This window comes from Peromyscus californicus, unplaced genomic scaffold, assembly GCF_007827085.1.
Source record: "Peromyscus californicus insignis strain IS unplaced genomic scaffold, ASM782708v3 Scaffold_5__1_contigs__length_169319896, whole genome shotgun sequence".
Lineage (NCBI taxonomy): Eukaryota > Metazoa > Chordata > Mammalia > Rodentia > Cricetidae > Peromyscus > Peromyscus californicus.
In genome coordinates, this window is record NW_026294573.1 from 6,379,528 (window position 1) to 6,394,439 (window position 14,912).

Below are 14,912 nucleotides of genomic sequence, written 5' to 3' on the forward strand. Positions count from 1 at the left end.
ATGCTAGGCAAATTCCCCTCCCATTAAGCGACTTCCCCATCATCAGAAAGAAATCCTCAACATTCCTGGTATACCTAAGGGTGGGGGTAATGGGTGGGGCTACTCTTTTCTCATCAAGAATGGTCCACAACAACTGGTCACGAAGGTCACCCTAGAGGACTTGTTCCATAGGCTGATGTCTACCTAACAGGGAGACCTGGGAACTTGGGCAGAATAGAACCTCAGAACTCCCATCTGAAAGCAACCAATCTATGTAACCTCACACTTTGGAAAACTGAGTTTTCTGTATGTGCATGGGAACCTGAATGTTGGCCAGATAACTGTGGGACAATAGTCCCTTCTCTGTTGGCAACTGGGCCACCTTGTCAGCCCACTTCTTTTAAATACCAGGATTCCTCACACTGGGTTCAGGGTCTTGCTTAAGGATTTCTGTGTCCCTTTGTGTGCCTAAGTCCTTCAATACCTTTAAAGGAGATGCTCCCTCCCTTCTCACAGCAGACAGGATCTCCCTGGGCAGCACTGGCTGGCCTTCAACACACCACCTTTTAATCATGCTCTGGCAGGAAAGATGGCTCAGTGGGTCAAGGTGCTTGCCACCCAGTGACCAGAACGTGATCCCACTTCAGGGCGCCAGACTAGGGTAGAAAATAACTTCTCTGAACTCCACATGGGCTGTGGCATCATGTGTTTGCCGATCCCTTTGGACAGATGAAGAAATGCAATCATGTTCTATCGAGGATGGTTGGTAACCTGCTGCGAGTCCTTCCATCATTTGTGGGTTAGCTTTGCATTGATGCCTTCCGCCTGGCAGCTCAATTCCTCTTTGCCCCAGCTGACCTTACTTAGGACAGACGCAAAGGTCCTGCAGACTTTCCTACCCAGATGTAGTACATTACAGACGCGACTCCAGGCAGTGCTTATGGGTCACTGAGGCTTTTATTTTGCATGTAGAACCGCTGGGGCAGGGATCTTACCTGCGGCCACCCTAAAGATTACAATGGGCTTCAGACACTTAGCTTGGAAGTGAGGTGACAGAAACAATGATTCAGACCAATCACATGATTACAAAGCTGGGGTTTCCAGCAGGCTCAAGGTGGTCAGGTGTGGCTGTCTAAGGACGTCTAAGGAAGCGGCGGCATGGGAGGGACAGGCGCTGGGCCAGCTTTGAGCCGCCTCGTTGATATCAGGGACAGGGTCAAAGCAGCCGGTGGCTCCAGGGATCTCCACACACACTTTACTTGGCCAGGGGGTTCCTGAAGCACCTGCCGGCAAACTTGGCCTTGCCGCCCAGCTCTTCCTCGATTCTTGGAAACAAAGAGGGAAAGAAAAAAAGAAGGGCAAAGTCAGTTCCCGGTGCAGAGGGTGTGGTGGCCCACGGCTGTTAACTCTAGTGCATGGAAAGTGGAAGCAGGGGGACTGCCATGGGCTTGAGCCAACCTGAGCTACATAGTGAGATAATGGCTACACCTGGGAGAATGGCACAGACTGCAGTCACTCAGCTTTCCTGACACCTAATATCAGAGACAGCCCTCTCATCTCCTAATATACTAGACCCTCAATGGAGGCCTGTTCTGCCTTGCACCAGAAAATGGCAGCACCTCACATGGCAGACACCTGCTTTTAAGGCACACCACCAACCACAGGATCTGTCTCAACTGTTGTTCAGGATGGGATTCCAACACCAAATGCCCACCCATTTGCTCCCTGCTGTCACCAGAAAGGATCTTTACCTAAGGATCTGATTGTACTTGGCCAGGCGCTCAGATCGGCATGGGGCACCAGTCTTGATCTGGAGGGACAACGCAAAAACCATCATTACAAAAGCAGCGGAGAGCATGAATGAAAGTCGAGCCCTTCACCCTCACAGCTCAAGAGCACCCCTAACTAACTGCACTCAGGCAGGCAGCTCTTACCTGCCCAGTGCAGAGTCCCACAACCAGGTCAGCGATGAAAGTATCCTCAGTCTCCCCAGAGCGATGGGACACCATGACGCCCCAACCATTGGACTGGGCCAGCTTACACCTGAAGAAAGAGCACAAGTAGATTATGTGACATACTCTGCCTCATCTTGTGTTGTTGACCAGTCTCCATGCCTGAGCTACAGCCTCAGTGCCTGGCCCTCCTGTGTCCTCATCCTCAGGCTCACACCCTGGCAGCAAGCTCCCCAGGCCTCTGCTAAGCCACAGGGAGTGAGGATCAGGCAACTAGTGTTGATTGCCACATCCCTCTGGCTGCCACCATCTACTTGAAGTGTCACCTGGAATCACCAGTCCCAGAAGCACCCCGAGGGCTACTCACGCCTGCAGAGACTCGGTCACAGAGCCAATCTGGTTCACTTTGAGCAGGAGGCAGTTGCAGGACTTCTCACTCACAGCCTTGGCAATCCTCTTAGGGTTGGTTACCGTGAGATCATCCCCAACCACCTGGATGCCTGAACTAGCTGTGAACTTCTTCCAGGCCTCCCAGTCATCCTGGTCGAAGGGGTCTTCGATGGACACCACTAAATAAAAGGGAGGAGTCATCGGTGCGGGCCGTGGCCCCTGGGGAACCATTTCCCCTTTCCTTCTTTCTCTGTCTCTTTTTGAAGGGGAAATTATTGTGCAGTTCTGCTTGGCCTAGAACTTGTGATCCTCCTGCCTCAGACTCCTGTGTGCTAGGATTACAGGTATGCACCATCATAGCAGGATCTGCAGTTTCTCCTTAAAGGGAAGTATTTACATGTCTAGGCAGTTGACATGCACAAACCTGAACATTCAGATGCACGATGGGCCTGGGACCAAAGTGGTACAGATGAGACCCTGGGCTTTATCCCAGCACCCCAGCTTGTCACTCTGCAGCCCACAATAGCCTTGAACGTCATGCCTCAGACTCCTGCTTGGATGTCTTAATTCTGCATTGAGCCAGGGTCTTTGTGTAGCCCAAGGTAGCCTTGAACTTGCAATTTTCCTGCTTCAGCCTCTGAATGATGACATAATGGATAGACTACTTGCTATGTGGACCTCAAACCCAGAGATCTGCCCACCTCAGGTTACAGAGATTAAAGTAAGGGTGTGTACTACAGCATCTGGCCTAAAAGAAAACCCGAAGTGTGAACCTGTCATCTCGGTACTAGGGAGGCTCATGCAGGACGACCCAAGTTAAATTAAGGTCGGCACAAGCTGGCACTAATTAGGACTGTCTCCACAGAGGGGGTGGGGGTGGGGTGGAGAGATGGCTCAGCAGCTGAGAGCACTGTCTGCTCTTCCAGAGGATGGGGTTCCAATTCCCAGTACCCAATAGCAGCTTACAACTTAACTCCAGTTCCAGGGAACTCAACACCCACGGGAAAACATCACATAAAAATGCACATAAAGGCGGATCTCTGTGAGTTCGAGGCCAGCCTGGGCTACCAAGTGAGTTCCAGGAAAGGCGCAAAGCTACACAGAGAAACCCTGTCTCGAAAAACCAAAAAAAAAAAAAAAATAAAAAATAAAAATGCACATAAAATAAAGTCAGAAGGGGACAGGAGTGGCATGAAGAGCATGTCGGGGTCTTGGCTTAACCCTGACCAAATCGGGCCCATCTCCACAGCAGGAAATGGTGTGAAGTTTCTTGGCCCAGACCCGACTATTGATCGAGCCACAGACTCCAGCTGGCAGAGGGAAAGAAAAGGGGACAGCGGCCTCGGAGCACTCACCTGGATAGTCCTGGATGAAGGACTTATACAGGTCAGCCAGCTGGTCAGGCGTGATGTACCTGCTGGCATCATCAGGAGATTTGAAGTCCAGGTCATACTTGCCAGACCGGAAGAACTCAGAGGCAGCCACATCCATGCCGATGACAACCTGGTCGGTGTAGCCGGCCTTCCCAATTGCGTTCTTCAGCAGCTCCAGGGCTGGGAAGAGATGAGGCAAACGTGTGAACAGCGACAAGTGGGGACTGTCACAGAGCAGAACGTACCCTCTCCTTGCTGTGCATTTGGGGTTGTCAGGCACTCATGGCTCAAAAGGCCATAGGTGGCAAACTCACACAGTCCTTCTCATGGTCAAAGGTCCCATATTTAGTGTCGTGGCAGCTGCATTGGCCAAGAGACAATTATGGTAAGCAGCTGAGATCAGCTGTCCTGAGAACTGGCTTCAAACAGAACAGAGGCTGGGGATCCAAAGGGAAACCTCAGGGAGGGTCATCTCAAGTCAAGGCTGCCAAGAGCTGAGACACATGGCTCCTGCCCCCTGCCAATGACCCTACCGGCTAGAAGGTGAATTCACAATAAAGTCCATTTAAAACAGGACAAAGAGGCCACAAAGGGCCAGGGAGAGGGCTGGTAAATGTGCTTGCCATCAGGCCCAACAAGCAACACCTCAGGCCAAGGTGGAAGAAATATGTGTCTGTGCACACATCACAAAATTAAAGCAGAATCATATAAATTAATTGCCGGCTAGACAGATGGCTCAGTGGTTAAGAGCACTGGCTACTCTTCCAGAGAACCCAGGTTCAATTCCCAGCACCCACATGGCAGCTTACTAACATCTAGAACCCCAGCTCTAGGGGATCTAGGACCCATCTCAAGCCACCCCAGTAAAATGGCAGAAACAAACATAAAACCCAAAGCTCTTGCTTTCCTCAAAGCCTGTCACCAGTCTTGATCCTGTCCCCAATGTGGCAGGTATGAGGGGACAGTCCTATAAAGCTCAGTGCTCACCCTCTTTGTTCTCCAGGATGTTGGGTGCGAACCCGCCCTCATCACCCACATTGGTGGCATCCTTCCCGTATTTCTCCTTGATGACATTCTTCAGGTTGTGATAAACCTCTGCCCCAATGCGCATGGCTTCCCGGAAACTGGACGCCCCCACAGGGAGGATCATGAACTCCTGCATGGCCAGCTTGTTGCCAGCATGAGAACCGCCGTTGATCACATTGAAAGCCTGGAAGAAGCAGAGGCGAGCTAAGCCACCAGCCACGGGAAGCCGTAGGATACGAAGCCTGACCAACTACCTACTATCTGGTCCACACGGGCCTGGCCTAGTGCGTGTCAAGACTTTCCTGAAAATTAGCTTTCTTTCTTTCTTTCCTTTTTTTTTTTTGTTTTTGAGACAGGGTTTCTTTGTGCCTTTCCTGGAACTCACTTTGTAGACCTGGCTGGCCTCAAACTCAGAGATCCGCCTGGCTCTGCCTCCCAAGTGCTGAGATTAAAGGCGTGCGCCACCACCGCCCGGCCGAAAATTAGCTTTCTTATGCACTGTGCTGGGAGTCATAAACATAAGAGATTAAGACACTGGGTCCCCAAGATATGACAGCCAAAATTGCAATGGTTAGTATTGTCAACCCAACACAATTTAGAATCAATGGTTCCTACAGAGGGACTATCTAGATCATCTATTGGCATTTCTGTGGGGATACTGTCTTGATGAGGTTAACTAGTGGGTGTAAGCAGTCCACTGTGGGTAGCACCATTCCCTGGGCCTGGGTCCTGAACTACCTAAGAGACTAGCTGAGCTGACATACTTGGTATGTCTGCACTCACCTCCTCCCAACAGGTTTCACTACGTAGCCCTGGATCTCATGAAGTCCACTGTGTAGACCAGGCTGGCCTCAAACTCAGAGACCCACCTGCCCCTGCCTCCTGAGTACTAGGATCAAAGGTGTGTGCCACCACTGCCAGCTTAATTGCCCTCTGAATTCTGGAATTCAGCAGTGATTTACTCCACAGATTGAGCCTGGTGTTTTTTCAGTCAGAACAGTACTGAGACTGAAGTGTGCAGCACTACTGCCCAGCTTCGTTCCTGACTGTGAACGTGCCGCGCCCTGCTGTAGCCATGTCCCTGCCAGGATGGGCTGTATTCAGAATCAGGAGCTAAAACAAACTTCTCTTCCCTAAACTTGCTTTCTCTTGGAGTGTCGTACTGCAGCAGGCACCAAATGGAGAGGACAACCTCTAGCAAGTTTCAACAAGCCACTCACTGGAACGGGCAGGATGACTTCAGGGTTGCCAGCCAAGTCAGCGATGTGACGGTAAAGGGGCACTCCCTTTTCTGCGGCACCAGCTTTGCAGACAGCCAGGGACACTCCCAGGATGGCGTTTGCACCAAATTTGGCTAGAATGAAACGAACATGATGAATGGAGGCCATTTCTTAGCAGCCTTTCTCCCAGTTGCCTGCTACACACTCAAGGTCCTCTAGAGAACCCATGCCTCTCCCGAACCACGTCCCCACCCTGGGGTGCGCAACTCACATTTATTTTCAGTGCCATCCATCTCAATCATCAGTTTATCGATCTTCTCTTGTTCCACAACACTCAGTTTCTATGGGGGAGACAGGAAGATGAGCGCTAAAGCATCACTCGACCTCCACTCTCACACCAAGCAGCACTTCAGAAGGGTGGGAGTCCCAGGCAAGCCTGTGCACTAAGTCTGTTTGCAGGCCAAGGGGCTCAGCAGATTCCCTATGCTTAAAACACTGCTTAGTCCCCAGCTCCAAAGAGGATAGGGTACAGCAAAAGGAAACAAAACCACATTTTACTTGTTCCAATCAACAGCTTCAGGCATTTCCCTGGATCTACAATAGACTATAGTCTACCTAGGGAGTCAAGGTCACATAAACAAGCAGATGTGTGTGGCATGTGCTGTATGAAATGTTATTACAGTTGGACAGAAACTAAGCAATAAAGCTTATTGTTCAAACAAGCAGGGCCCTGCAGAGGCTACCTCTAAGGTTTCCTTTTTGACCAAGACGACAGATGAGGGGAATGTATGGCTACACAGACAGTCCAGAATCACCCATCAAAACATTTGGTTGAGCCAGGCCGTGGCATTAATCCTAGCACTTGGGAGGCAGAGCCAGGTGGATCTCTTTTGAGTTCAAGGCCAGCTTGGTCTACAGAGAGAGAGCCAGGACAGGCACCAAAGCTACAGTGAAACCCTGTCTCGAAAGAACAAAAAAAATGTGGTTGGTAAATATGGTATTTGGTGAGCCAGAGATGGCTCAGATGTCAGGATCACTTGTTCAGTTTCCAGAATCCACATTGGCGGCTCAGCATTGTCTACAACCCCAGTTTCATAGGACCTAAAGCTACTTTCTGGCTTCCCCATGCACCAGGCATGCATGTGTTGCATAATATACATGCAAGTACAACTCATGTACATGATTGCATCCTTCTAATTTTCTATACAATATTGTTCATATAGGAACTAATTAAGAGAAAGAATCACAACCCCGTGGTGCCGTGTGGAATGTTCTGCCATCTGGCTGCTTTGACAAGACATTGCTGAAGGAAGAAAGCGCTTGCCCAAGCAGAGAGCTCCCAGAGGCCAAACCACCAGAACTAAGCTCCAGTGTGTGTCCCCAAGAGTAAAAGTGTGAGGGGAAGGCCTGGGGACGAAGGGGTAGAAGGACGTGCCCAGGAGACTGGAGCAGAGGGCACAGGCAGCTGTAACAAGCAACTGTCTGGGGACCAGACAAGCAGAACTAATTACAGCTTACAAAGGCTTGCTGGGGACAAATGACGATGGAGGGACTAGATGTTAGCAAAACAGGAAGGAGGAAGTACGGCCAACTGCTCCCTGAGAAGGGACTTGGAAAAGACCACAGCAGGATTCTGGGTAAGGCTGGGGGCCATTGGTCCCTTCAGACCCATTTCATCCACAGCAGATTTGCAGTCCTGAACCCTGCTTTAAACACCAGGTTAAACTAAGATGGAAAAAAAAAAACCCTCATATTATGTCTGAATGTGTGCTGTGTATGAGGGTGACTACAGAGTCCAGAGAGGGCTTTGGAGCTCCTGAAGCAGGAGTCACAGGTCCTGGCCGCCGCCGCCCCCACATGAGTTTTTTTAAAGCAGGGAAAGGGCTGAACTCAGGGCTCTGCACATGTTATGCAGACATTAGACACTAGAGGGTGGGGGGTGGAGTCCTGCCTGTCCCCCAAGCACCCAGGCTGTAGACGCAAGCTGCCACAACCAGTTCTGTGGTGCTTGGGATTGAAGCTCAGGCTTTTTGTTTTGTTTTCTTTTTTCCAGACAGGGTTCCTGTGTTGTTTTGGAGCCTATCCTGGATCTCGCTCTGTAGAGCAGGCTGGCCTTGAACTCCTGGAATCTCACAGCCTGGCTCTGCCTCCTGAGTGCTGGGATTAAACTGCCACTACCGGTGAAGCTCAGGCTTCTTACATCTGTGTACATTATCACCTGAGCCCTATCCCAAGTCCCAGTCACTACCTAAACCAACCCAATAGAGCAATAAATCCAAAGTCTATGTGTCTACCATGGACAACGTCCCACAAAGCTGCTGTTAAAACCTGGACCATGACCTCCCAAAGGTCAAGACAGCACAGAGAACAATGCCAAGTATTCCCACCCCCACCCTGCCCCGCCCCATCCAGTTTCCGGTGATGTCAGAAGCAACATTGACACACAGGCAGCAGGCACGTTAGACTCATGCTTGAGAGGGAATACTCTGAACTTTTAAAGCTCTCAGAAAAAGCTATCCTGTGATCAAGAAAAGCCCTGGGCCTGGGATTTGCTCTGGTGGCACGGATACCCAGTAGTTACCAGGAGGTGGGTCCTACCTTGCTAACCAGAGCAGGTGCGATAGTTTTATTGATGTGCTCAACAGCCTTTGAGACACCTAGAAGGAACAATTATGAAATTACTGACAGCATTGCTGGAGCACTGGCGTTGTGGGCCCAGAAGCCCACCAAAGACCCTCCACAGGACGTCAAACCCCACCCCCACAAAGAGGCTTCCTGGCCCAGTCTGAGTGCTCTTCCTTAGGACCCCAGGGGGTTAGAGCCACACCAATCAGCCCAGAATGATCCGAGGGACGTTAGTTCAAGACCATGCACCGGAAGACCAGCTGCACACCTAGGAGGCTGGCCGGGCGGGCGGGCGTGTTACCTGTGTGCACAAGGCTGGTGCCAGGAACTCATTAACATACTTAACAGGTCTCGAGACGCCTGCCCAGTAGAGGTGAATAGAGAAGGAAGAAGAAACTCAGGAGAGAACAGGCTTCAGAGGAAAGAAAGTGAGGGAAGAGGAAGCAGGGTAGCTTCAGACATCAGACTTTTCCTAAATGCTGGCCCGTTAGGGGCTGGAGCGGGCTGTCCATAGAGAGGCCTGTCAAGTGAGGGACTGCGTGTTGTATTTGAGGAGACAAGCTCTCACAATGTCCAGTGAACACAATCTTCCCTCTCTTGCAGAGTCCTTTTCTCAGCTGCTGCCTCAACATACTACTGTGCCAACATTGGTCACAGTAACACTTTATGGTCCTCAGTTTCTTTGGAAAGACCCCCATACACCTTGCAGGGCTAATACTACACTAGGGAAGAAGGCAGGGTCTAATTCTGGGTCCTCTGCTGTATCTTGGGCAAGCAGACTCCATTCACTCACCAAGGTCCTAGGTCAGTCTGCACACAGCCAGAGTGTGGCTGATATGCCCAGGCTGTGCCTGTCTGCTGGGCAACAGAAAAGCAGACTAGAGAATTGTCTGCATGCCTCCACTGATGGCAAGCACCTCCCCCACTGAAAATGGCAGTGGTTTCCAAATTTCAGATCCTTCAGAGAGGAAGAGGTATGCACATAAAACTAACGAGTGTTTCATGCCGTTTCCAGGCTTGGGAATGTGGGCATCAGCAAGCTACCTGCCAGCTTTCCATGTGATAATAGTGCTCAGCAACATGAGTGAAACCCGGAAAAGGGCAAGAGGGGCTGGTGTGTGGACATTGGGTGTGAGTTCCTAGCCTTACCCTTCCCCATGTAGCGAGTCTTATCATTGTCACGGAGTTCTAGGGCCTCATAGATGCCTGTGGAGGCACCACTGGGCACGGCAGCTCGGAAGAGACCTGCAAAACAGGTGGGAAATAGCAATTAAGAATACAGAACACACCTGTAATCCCAATGTACAGGAGGGCCAGGCAGCAGATCTCTGTGTGTTTGACGCCAATTCTGACTAAAGCAAGACTTGTCTGAAAAAGGAAGAGATCAGACCCCGCCCCCAGTCTGTGCATCTAGCCTCACTGTGCTTCCTCTCAGCCAGACATCCTTGCAGAGCATTCTTTCCATTGAGTCTAGTACAGATCCAAATAGATGTTCAGGTGTCTGCAAGGTAGTCTGTGTACAAGCCACCCCAGCTTCCTGTACATCCATAGGGCTCTGACCTAGGTGAGGCAAGGGTCAGTTCTCCCTCCAGCACAGACTGAATATTTGCCTAGGCCAGAGTTCAACTCTCAGTAGCATTTAGACAAAAGATAAAATTCCGGGCTGGAGAGATGGCTCAGTGGTTAAGAGCACTGACTGCTCTTCCAGAGGTCCTGAGTTCAATTCCCAGCAACCATATGGTGGCTCACAGCCATCTCTAGTGGGATCTGATGCCCTCTCCCAGCTTCTAGTTTCTTGACTTTGTTAAAGTCAATTTTCAAGCGGAGAGTTGCACCAGCTGATGGTGCCAGTTCTCGGTATGTGATACCTGATGGAACCTAGCATCCTTGGTATTCCCCATGAAACACATAGCCAGGATACAGCTGAGCCCTCCCTGCAGCAGGGCCAAAGCTGCACATAAGCCGGGCCTTGCTGAAGATTTGAGGATCCTTCTTTTGCAGAGGGTTGGGAGGATGGGCAGGAAGGGCTGGGCTCTGGTGGGGACGTGTGACTCAGACAATGACTCAGCCTGACTGGCAGGTCTCGGTGTGCTCTGCACGACTGTGAAACATGTCTCCCTCTGGTCCCTTTCCACGACAACCACTACATTATCTCTGAAGACTAAACTGGAAGCAGCACAGGACTCCTTTTGAATAGGAGACAGGTTCCTGCTATGTAGCCCAGGCTGGGCCTCAAACTGGCAATCCTCCAAGTACTGAGATTAAAGGCATTAGCTGCCACACCCAGCCAATGCCTCAGAGTAAAAGCTTTTTTTTTTTTTTTTTTTTTTTTGCAAAGCTGTGATTTGAACTTAGGACCTCCCAAACATTAGGCAAGTTCTCTGCCGCCTATATTTCTAGTCCATTGAGAAGTTCTAAAAATAGCTTCTGGACTGTCCCAAAGCCCCACCAGGGACTTGCCACCACATCTGTCCCTCATCTCTTTCCTCATCCTGTCGGGGGAATGGCCTATTGCCCCCTTTGCTACGAAACCAAAGGACGGTCCTCTTTTAGGAAAGGGCTTAAGGCCTCACTTTCCTTCTCTGCCCCAATGATCCACTCAAGCCGCATCCATCCTGGTTAAACAGCAGGTGCAGAGTTGTACATGGTGGCACATGCCTGTACTCTCAGTAGAGGGACACCTGGGACAGGAGGAATTTGAGGAGATAGGACAGTCCCTTGAGATATGGCTCAGGGGTGGTCAGGGGTAGCAATGATACGTGGTAAAGAAACCATGGAAAAAGTGGGCACATCACATACCTTTTGAGGTGCAGAGGTCAACCTCAACAGTGGGGTTCCCACGGGAGTCAAAGATCTCTCGGGCATGGATCTTGAGAATAGACATGGTTTGTTTCTGGAGGGGAAAAACAATTCATACTTTTCATAAACTATAACACAGAATGTTAATTCATTCAAGAGATCACTTCTGAGGGATCCTGGACTGAACGGAGAATTATGTGCTAAATGTTACATACAAGAAGCCTGCTTATCAAAGGGGGGTTGGGGAGGCTAGGTGTGGCCTGCTGAAAGGCAGTGAGAACCAGTCCTTAAAAATCAGACCAAGGGGGCTGGAGAGATGGCTCACTGGTTAAGAGCACTGGCTGCTCTTCCAGAGGACCCAGGTTCAATTCCCAGCACCCACATGGCAGCTCACAACTGTCTGTAAGTTCAGATCTCCAGGATCTGACACCTTCACACCAATGCATATAAAATAAAGTTAAAATAAATTTAAAAAAAAAAAATCAGACCAAGGACTGCCGCTTCAAGCCACGTGGTACAATGACCAAATCACTCCTGCAAATTGTTCTAGGAACCAAAGTGCGCTTTGGTACATCCCAAATAAGTAAAAATTTTTGTTTAAAAAAAAAAAAAAAAAAAAGGAAGGCTGGAGGCTAAGGGCCTGGCTTAGTGCTCACGTGGCATGCTCAAAACCCAGGCTGGGCTACATCCCCCAGAGATGGGGGTGGTGGTGGTGATTCAATTGCAAATGTGTCCTTAGCATGATCAGGAAGCCCTAGGTTGGATTCCTCAGCACTACCAAGGGGCAGGAGGGGGAAAGAATAAAAAAGCTGGAGATTGTACTCCAGCTGCACACCCAAGGCCTGAGAAGGAACTGGGGAAAAAAAAATGAAGGAAAGTCACAAAGGTCACAGGCTAAACTATGTAAAATTAGGCAAAAAAAACCCACAAAAAACCCTGCAGACTGGAGGGGAATCTGGCATTGTAAACTAGTGCAATTGTGAGCGGAAAAAAGCCTAACTCAGATTGTACCCCCATGGTAACAGCAGCCTATTTACTTGATAGAATTTGATAACCAATAAGAAATTGCATTTGTGAGACAGGAAGTCCTAATTCCTTGGTCTGTGATCATCAGTACCAACTGGTCTGGTGGCACATGTCTGCTAGCCTGGTTAGCACGTGGGTGGTCAACTCCCTCCGCCATATTTCGGCAATAGCGATGTCTTCTGATTCGTATTTCTTTCAAAAGGCATTTTCTTATTAAAACAAAAGGTGTCCAAAACACTAAAGAGGTTTAATTAGTAATCACCCTGAGAAGAGGGTTAGTGGACAAGTCTTCAAAGCAAGCCCCCTTGCTTACTTTTTTCCTTGTAGGGTTTCCAAGAAGGTTTCTAAGAGCTTCTGGAACTAAACTGGATGAGACGTGAGGCCAAATGAGCGTTCAGAAGCCATTGTCTAGCTGGCTTCCCCACATCCTCTCTGGCAAGGGCCGTAGTGGCAAAGGCATCTTTTTGTTTCAACTGAGAAGCCACTTCTGTGGTTTTGTCTTGTGAGACAAAGGACCTTTATGCACTAATCAAGAAAAAAGTATCTACTTTTTACCCTCTGTTACAAAGTCTCCATTTCAAAACATCAAAGATTTACTGTTTATGCTTCAAACACATTTTTTTTTATACCAGGTTGGGTTTAAATACCATTCTCTTCTTTGTCTTTCCTCCCCACGCCCCACATTCTATGTATGCCAGGTTGATCCGAACTCATAGTAATCCTCCTGCCGAAGTCTCCCTACTGCTGCGTTTACATGTGTGCATCACCATACTTGGCTCGAAGACATTTTAGTTTTCTTTTCATTTACTTGGGGCGGGAGTGGGGGTGGGGGCGCCCACGTGCCACCGCGCATTGTAGAAGTCGGACTACTAACTTGTAGGAGTTGATTCTCTCCTCGCAACATGCGTATCTCACTCGGATCGTCAAACTGGGCAGGAAGCGTCTTTTTCCAGGATAAAAGCTGACCCGCTACCCGTTAGGTCTCTTAACTGGATTGTACGCCAGACCAGGGGCAGAAAAGTGGACCTAGAGGTCAGGGTATCAGTCCACGCCGGCCCTGGCCGCCCCCAAAAACCAAAGGACCACGCTGGTTAGGCCAGAACGAACAGGAAGTTTTCTTAAATACATCTTAAGGTCAGTTCACGGCCATCCAGGAAGCCCGCAGGTCTTGCCTAACTGGGGCGAGGTCTCCTAAGGGCTTACCAATTTTCCAATGGAACTGATGCAGGTCCCTCTAGAATAAGCACGTAACCGGTCAGGAGTATACCGGAACAGAGATGAGCTGGACCACTCCCGCCCAGTGACGCTAGATTGCGGTCCAAGAGCCACAGCCCAAGCAGAATATGCCGGGAGGTTGGGCGTGGAGGCTCTGCCTCTTAGGCATCCTTGTTTTAGGCCCTTCCATTTTGAGAATGGTTTAAGTATCAGGAGGTCAAGCCATTCTCTCCCTCAAAAGCCTTCCACTTAGCTACAAAATAGCACTTTTCTACTCCGCAGGGCGACGATTGCCCATGTTTTGCATTTGCTGTTGTCGGCTTGGGAGCCCAGTTAAATTGCAAGCCTGTAGCTGCGTATTAACAGGTGGATTTGCACCCCCCATCCCCCTTCCAAGAGCCGGCGCCCTTCCACGAGGCTGACCCGAGTGCTCCCTGGGTCCCCGGCCCGCGCCCCGGGTAGGGGGTGAACATGCCCACCGGATCCTCAAACAGAGCTCCTGAGCGAACCGTCTCAAGCTGCACCCGAACCCTACCTTGCAGCCGGGTTGCTGTGCAGGAAACGAACAGATGTTTCTGCAAACACCCTGGAGAGCGTGTAGGAGAGACGCGCGCGCGACCCTGTTCCCGAGCTGCTCTAAGCGCCTCCCACTTCGACATCGTCCGCTGTTCGGGAGCCCCCGCCCACTTCTCGCCTTTTGGGCCCGCCCTTCGTGCTCCTTGTCTTGGCATTGGCTCCGCGTGCTATCACTCCAGAAGAAGAGCGTGACTGAGGTGTCCGCCTGGCCCGCACAGCCTGGGGGCGATGGCCCGGAGGCGGGGTCATTCGGTGCTGGCTGGGCCTGTGGCATCGTTGGGTGGCTGGGCGGGCTTCTCGCTGGGAGCCGGGGGCTTAGCTGGGGGTTTACCGGGGCCGGATGAGGGGCGGGGCGCCGCGTCACGGCCGGCATGCGGCCTCAGGCCCGCCGCACGTATTACTTGTTCCACACGCTGTCGGTGTGGTGCCGGCGGCAGCGCGCACGGCCAGCCCACGATCTTGTTGACCCTGCCGGCCCGGCCGTGCCGTGGGCCTTGCCCCGCCCCACCCCGCAGTGCGGGAGACCTCCGCAGGGTGGAAACGTTAAGCCCCAGCGTGGAAGCCTCACTCGCGTGGAACAGAGTGGGGATGGGGGGGGGGGGGAGGGAGGATAGGACACTGCGCCTGCGCACTGCGTGCTCCTTCCCCTCCCCTCCCCCCGCGAATCCACTCTCGTGCCATGCGCCAAGGTGACCCTGTCCTTTCGTCCTTTCTGTGAAGAGTCTCAGACA

General features: G+C 50.9%; 1 protein-coding gene across 1 annotated transcript; it reads right to left on the reverse strand.

Annotated features, from left to right (window-relative positions):
• Nucleotides 1-905: 905 nt before the first annotated feature.
• Eno1 (enolase 1) lies at nucleotides 906-14,679 on the reverse strand. Its single transcript, XM_052717316.1, has 12 exons — nucleotides 14,141-14,679; nucleotides 11,365-11,458; nucleotides 9,715-9,810; nucleotides 8,539-8,597; nucleotides 6,212-6,281; nucleotides 5,941-6,074; nucleotides 4,682-4,904; nucleotides 3,677-3,874; nucleotides 2,299-2,500; nucleotides 1,914-2,022; nucleotides 1,731-1,789; nucleotides 906-1,304 (listed from the first exon to the last, which is right to left on the reverse strand). Exons 1-12 carry the CDS (start codon nucleotides 14,552-14,554, stop codon nucleotides 1,235-1,237), a joined length of 1,728 nt encoding a protein of 575 aa, XP_052573276.1. The 5' UTR covers nucleotides 14,555-14,679; the 3' UTR covers nucleotides 906-1,234.
• Between the last annotated feature and the right edge of the window lie 233 nt (nucleotides 14,680-14,912).

What these genes read in the sequence shown, in the direction of transcription:
- Eno1 (XM_052717316.1), bottom strand. Translation starts at nt 14,554, where the DNA reads ATGCCGGCCGTGACGCGGCGCCCCGCCCCTCATCCGGCCCCGGTAAAC. An exon ending in TGACCTCTGCACCTCAAAAG is followed by an intron (nt 9,811 to 11,364) that starts GTATGTGATGTG and finishes CCTGTTTTGCAG; the next exon opens with GTCTCTTCCGAGCTGCCGTG. An exon ending in CACCTGCTCTGGTTAGCAAG is followed by an intron (nt 6,282 to 8,538) that starts GTAGGACCCACC and finishes TCTCCCCCATAG; the next exon opens with AAACTGAGTGTTGTGGAACA.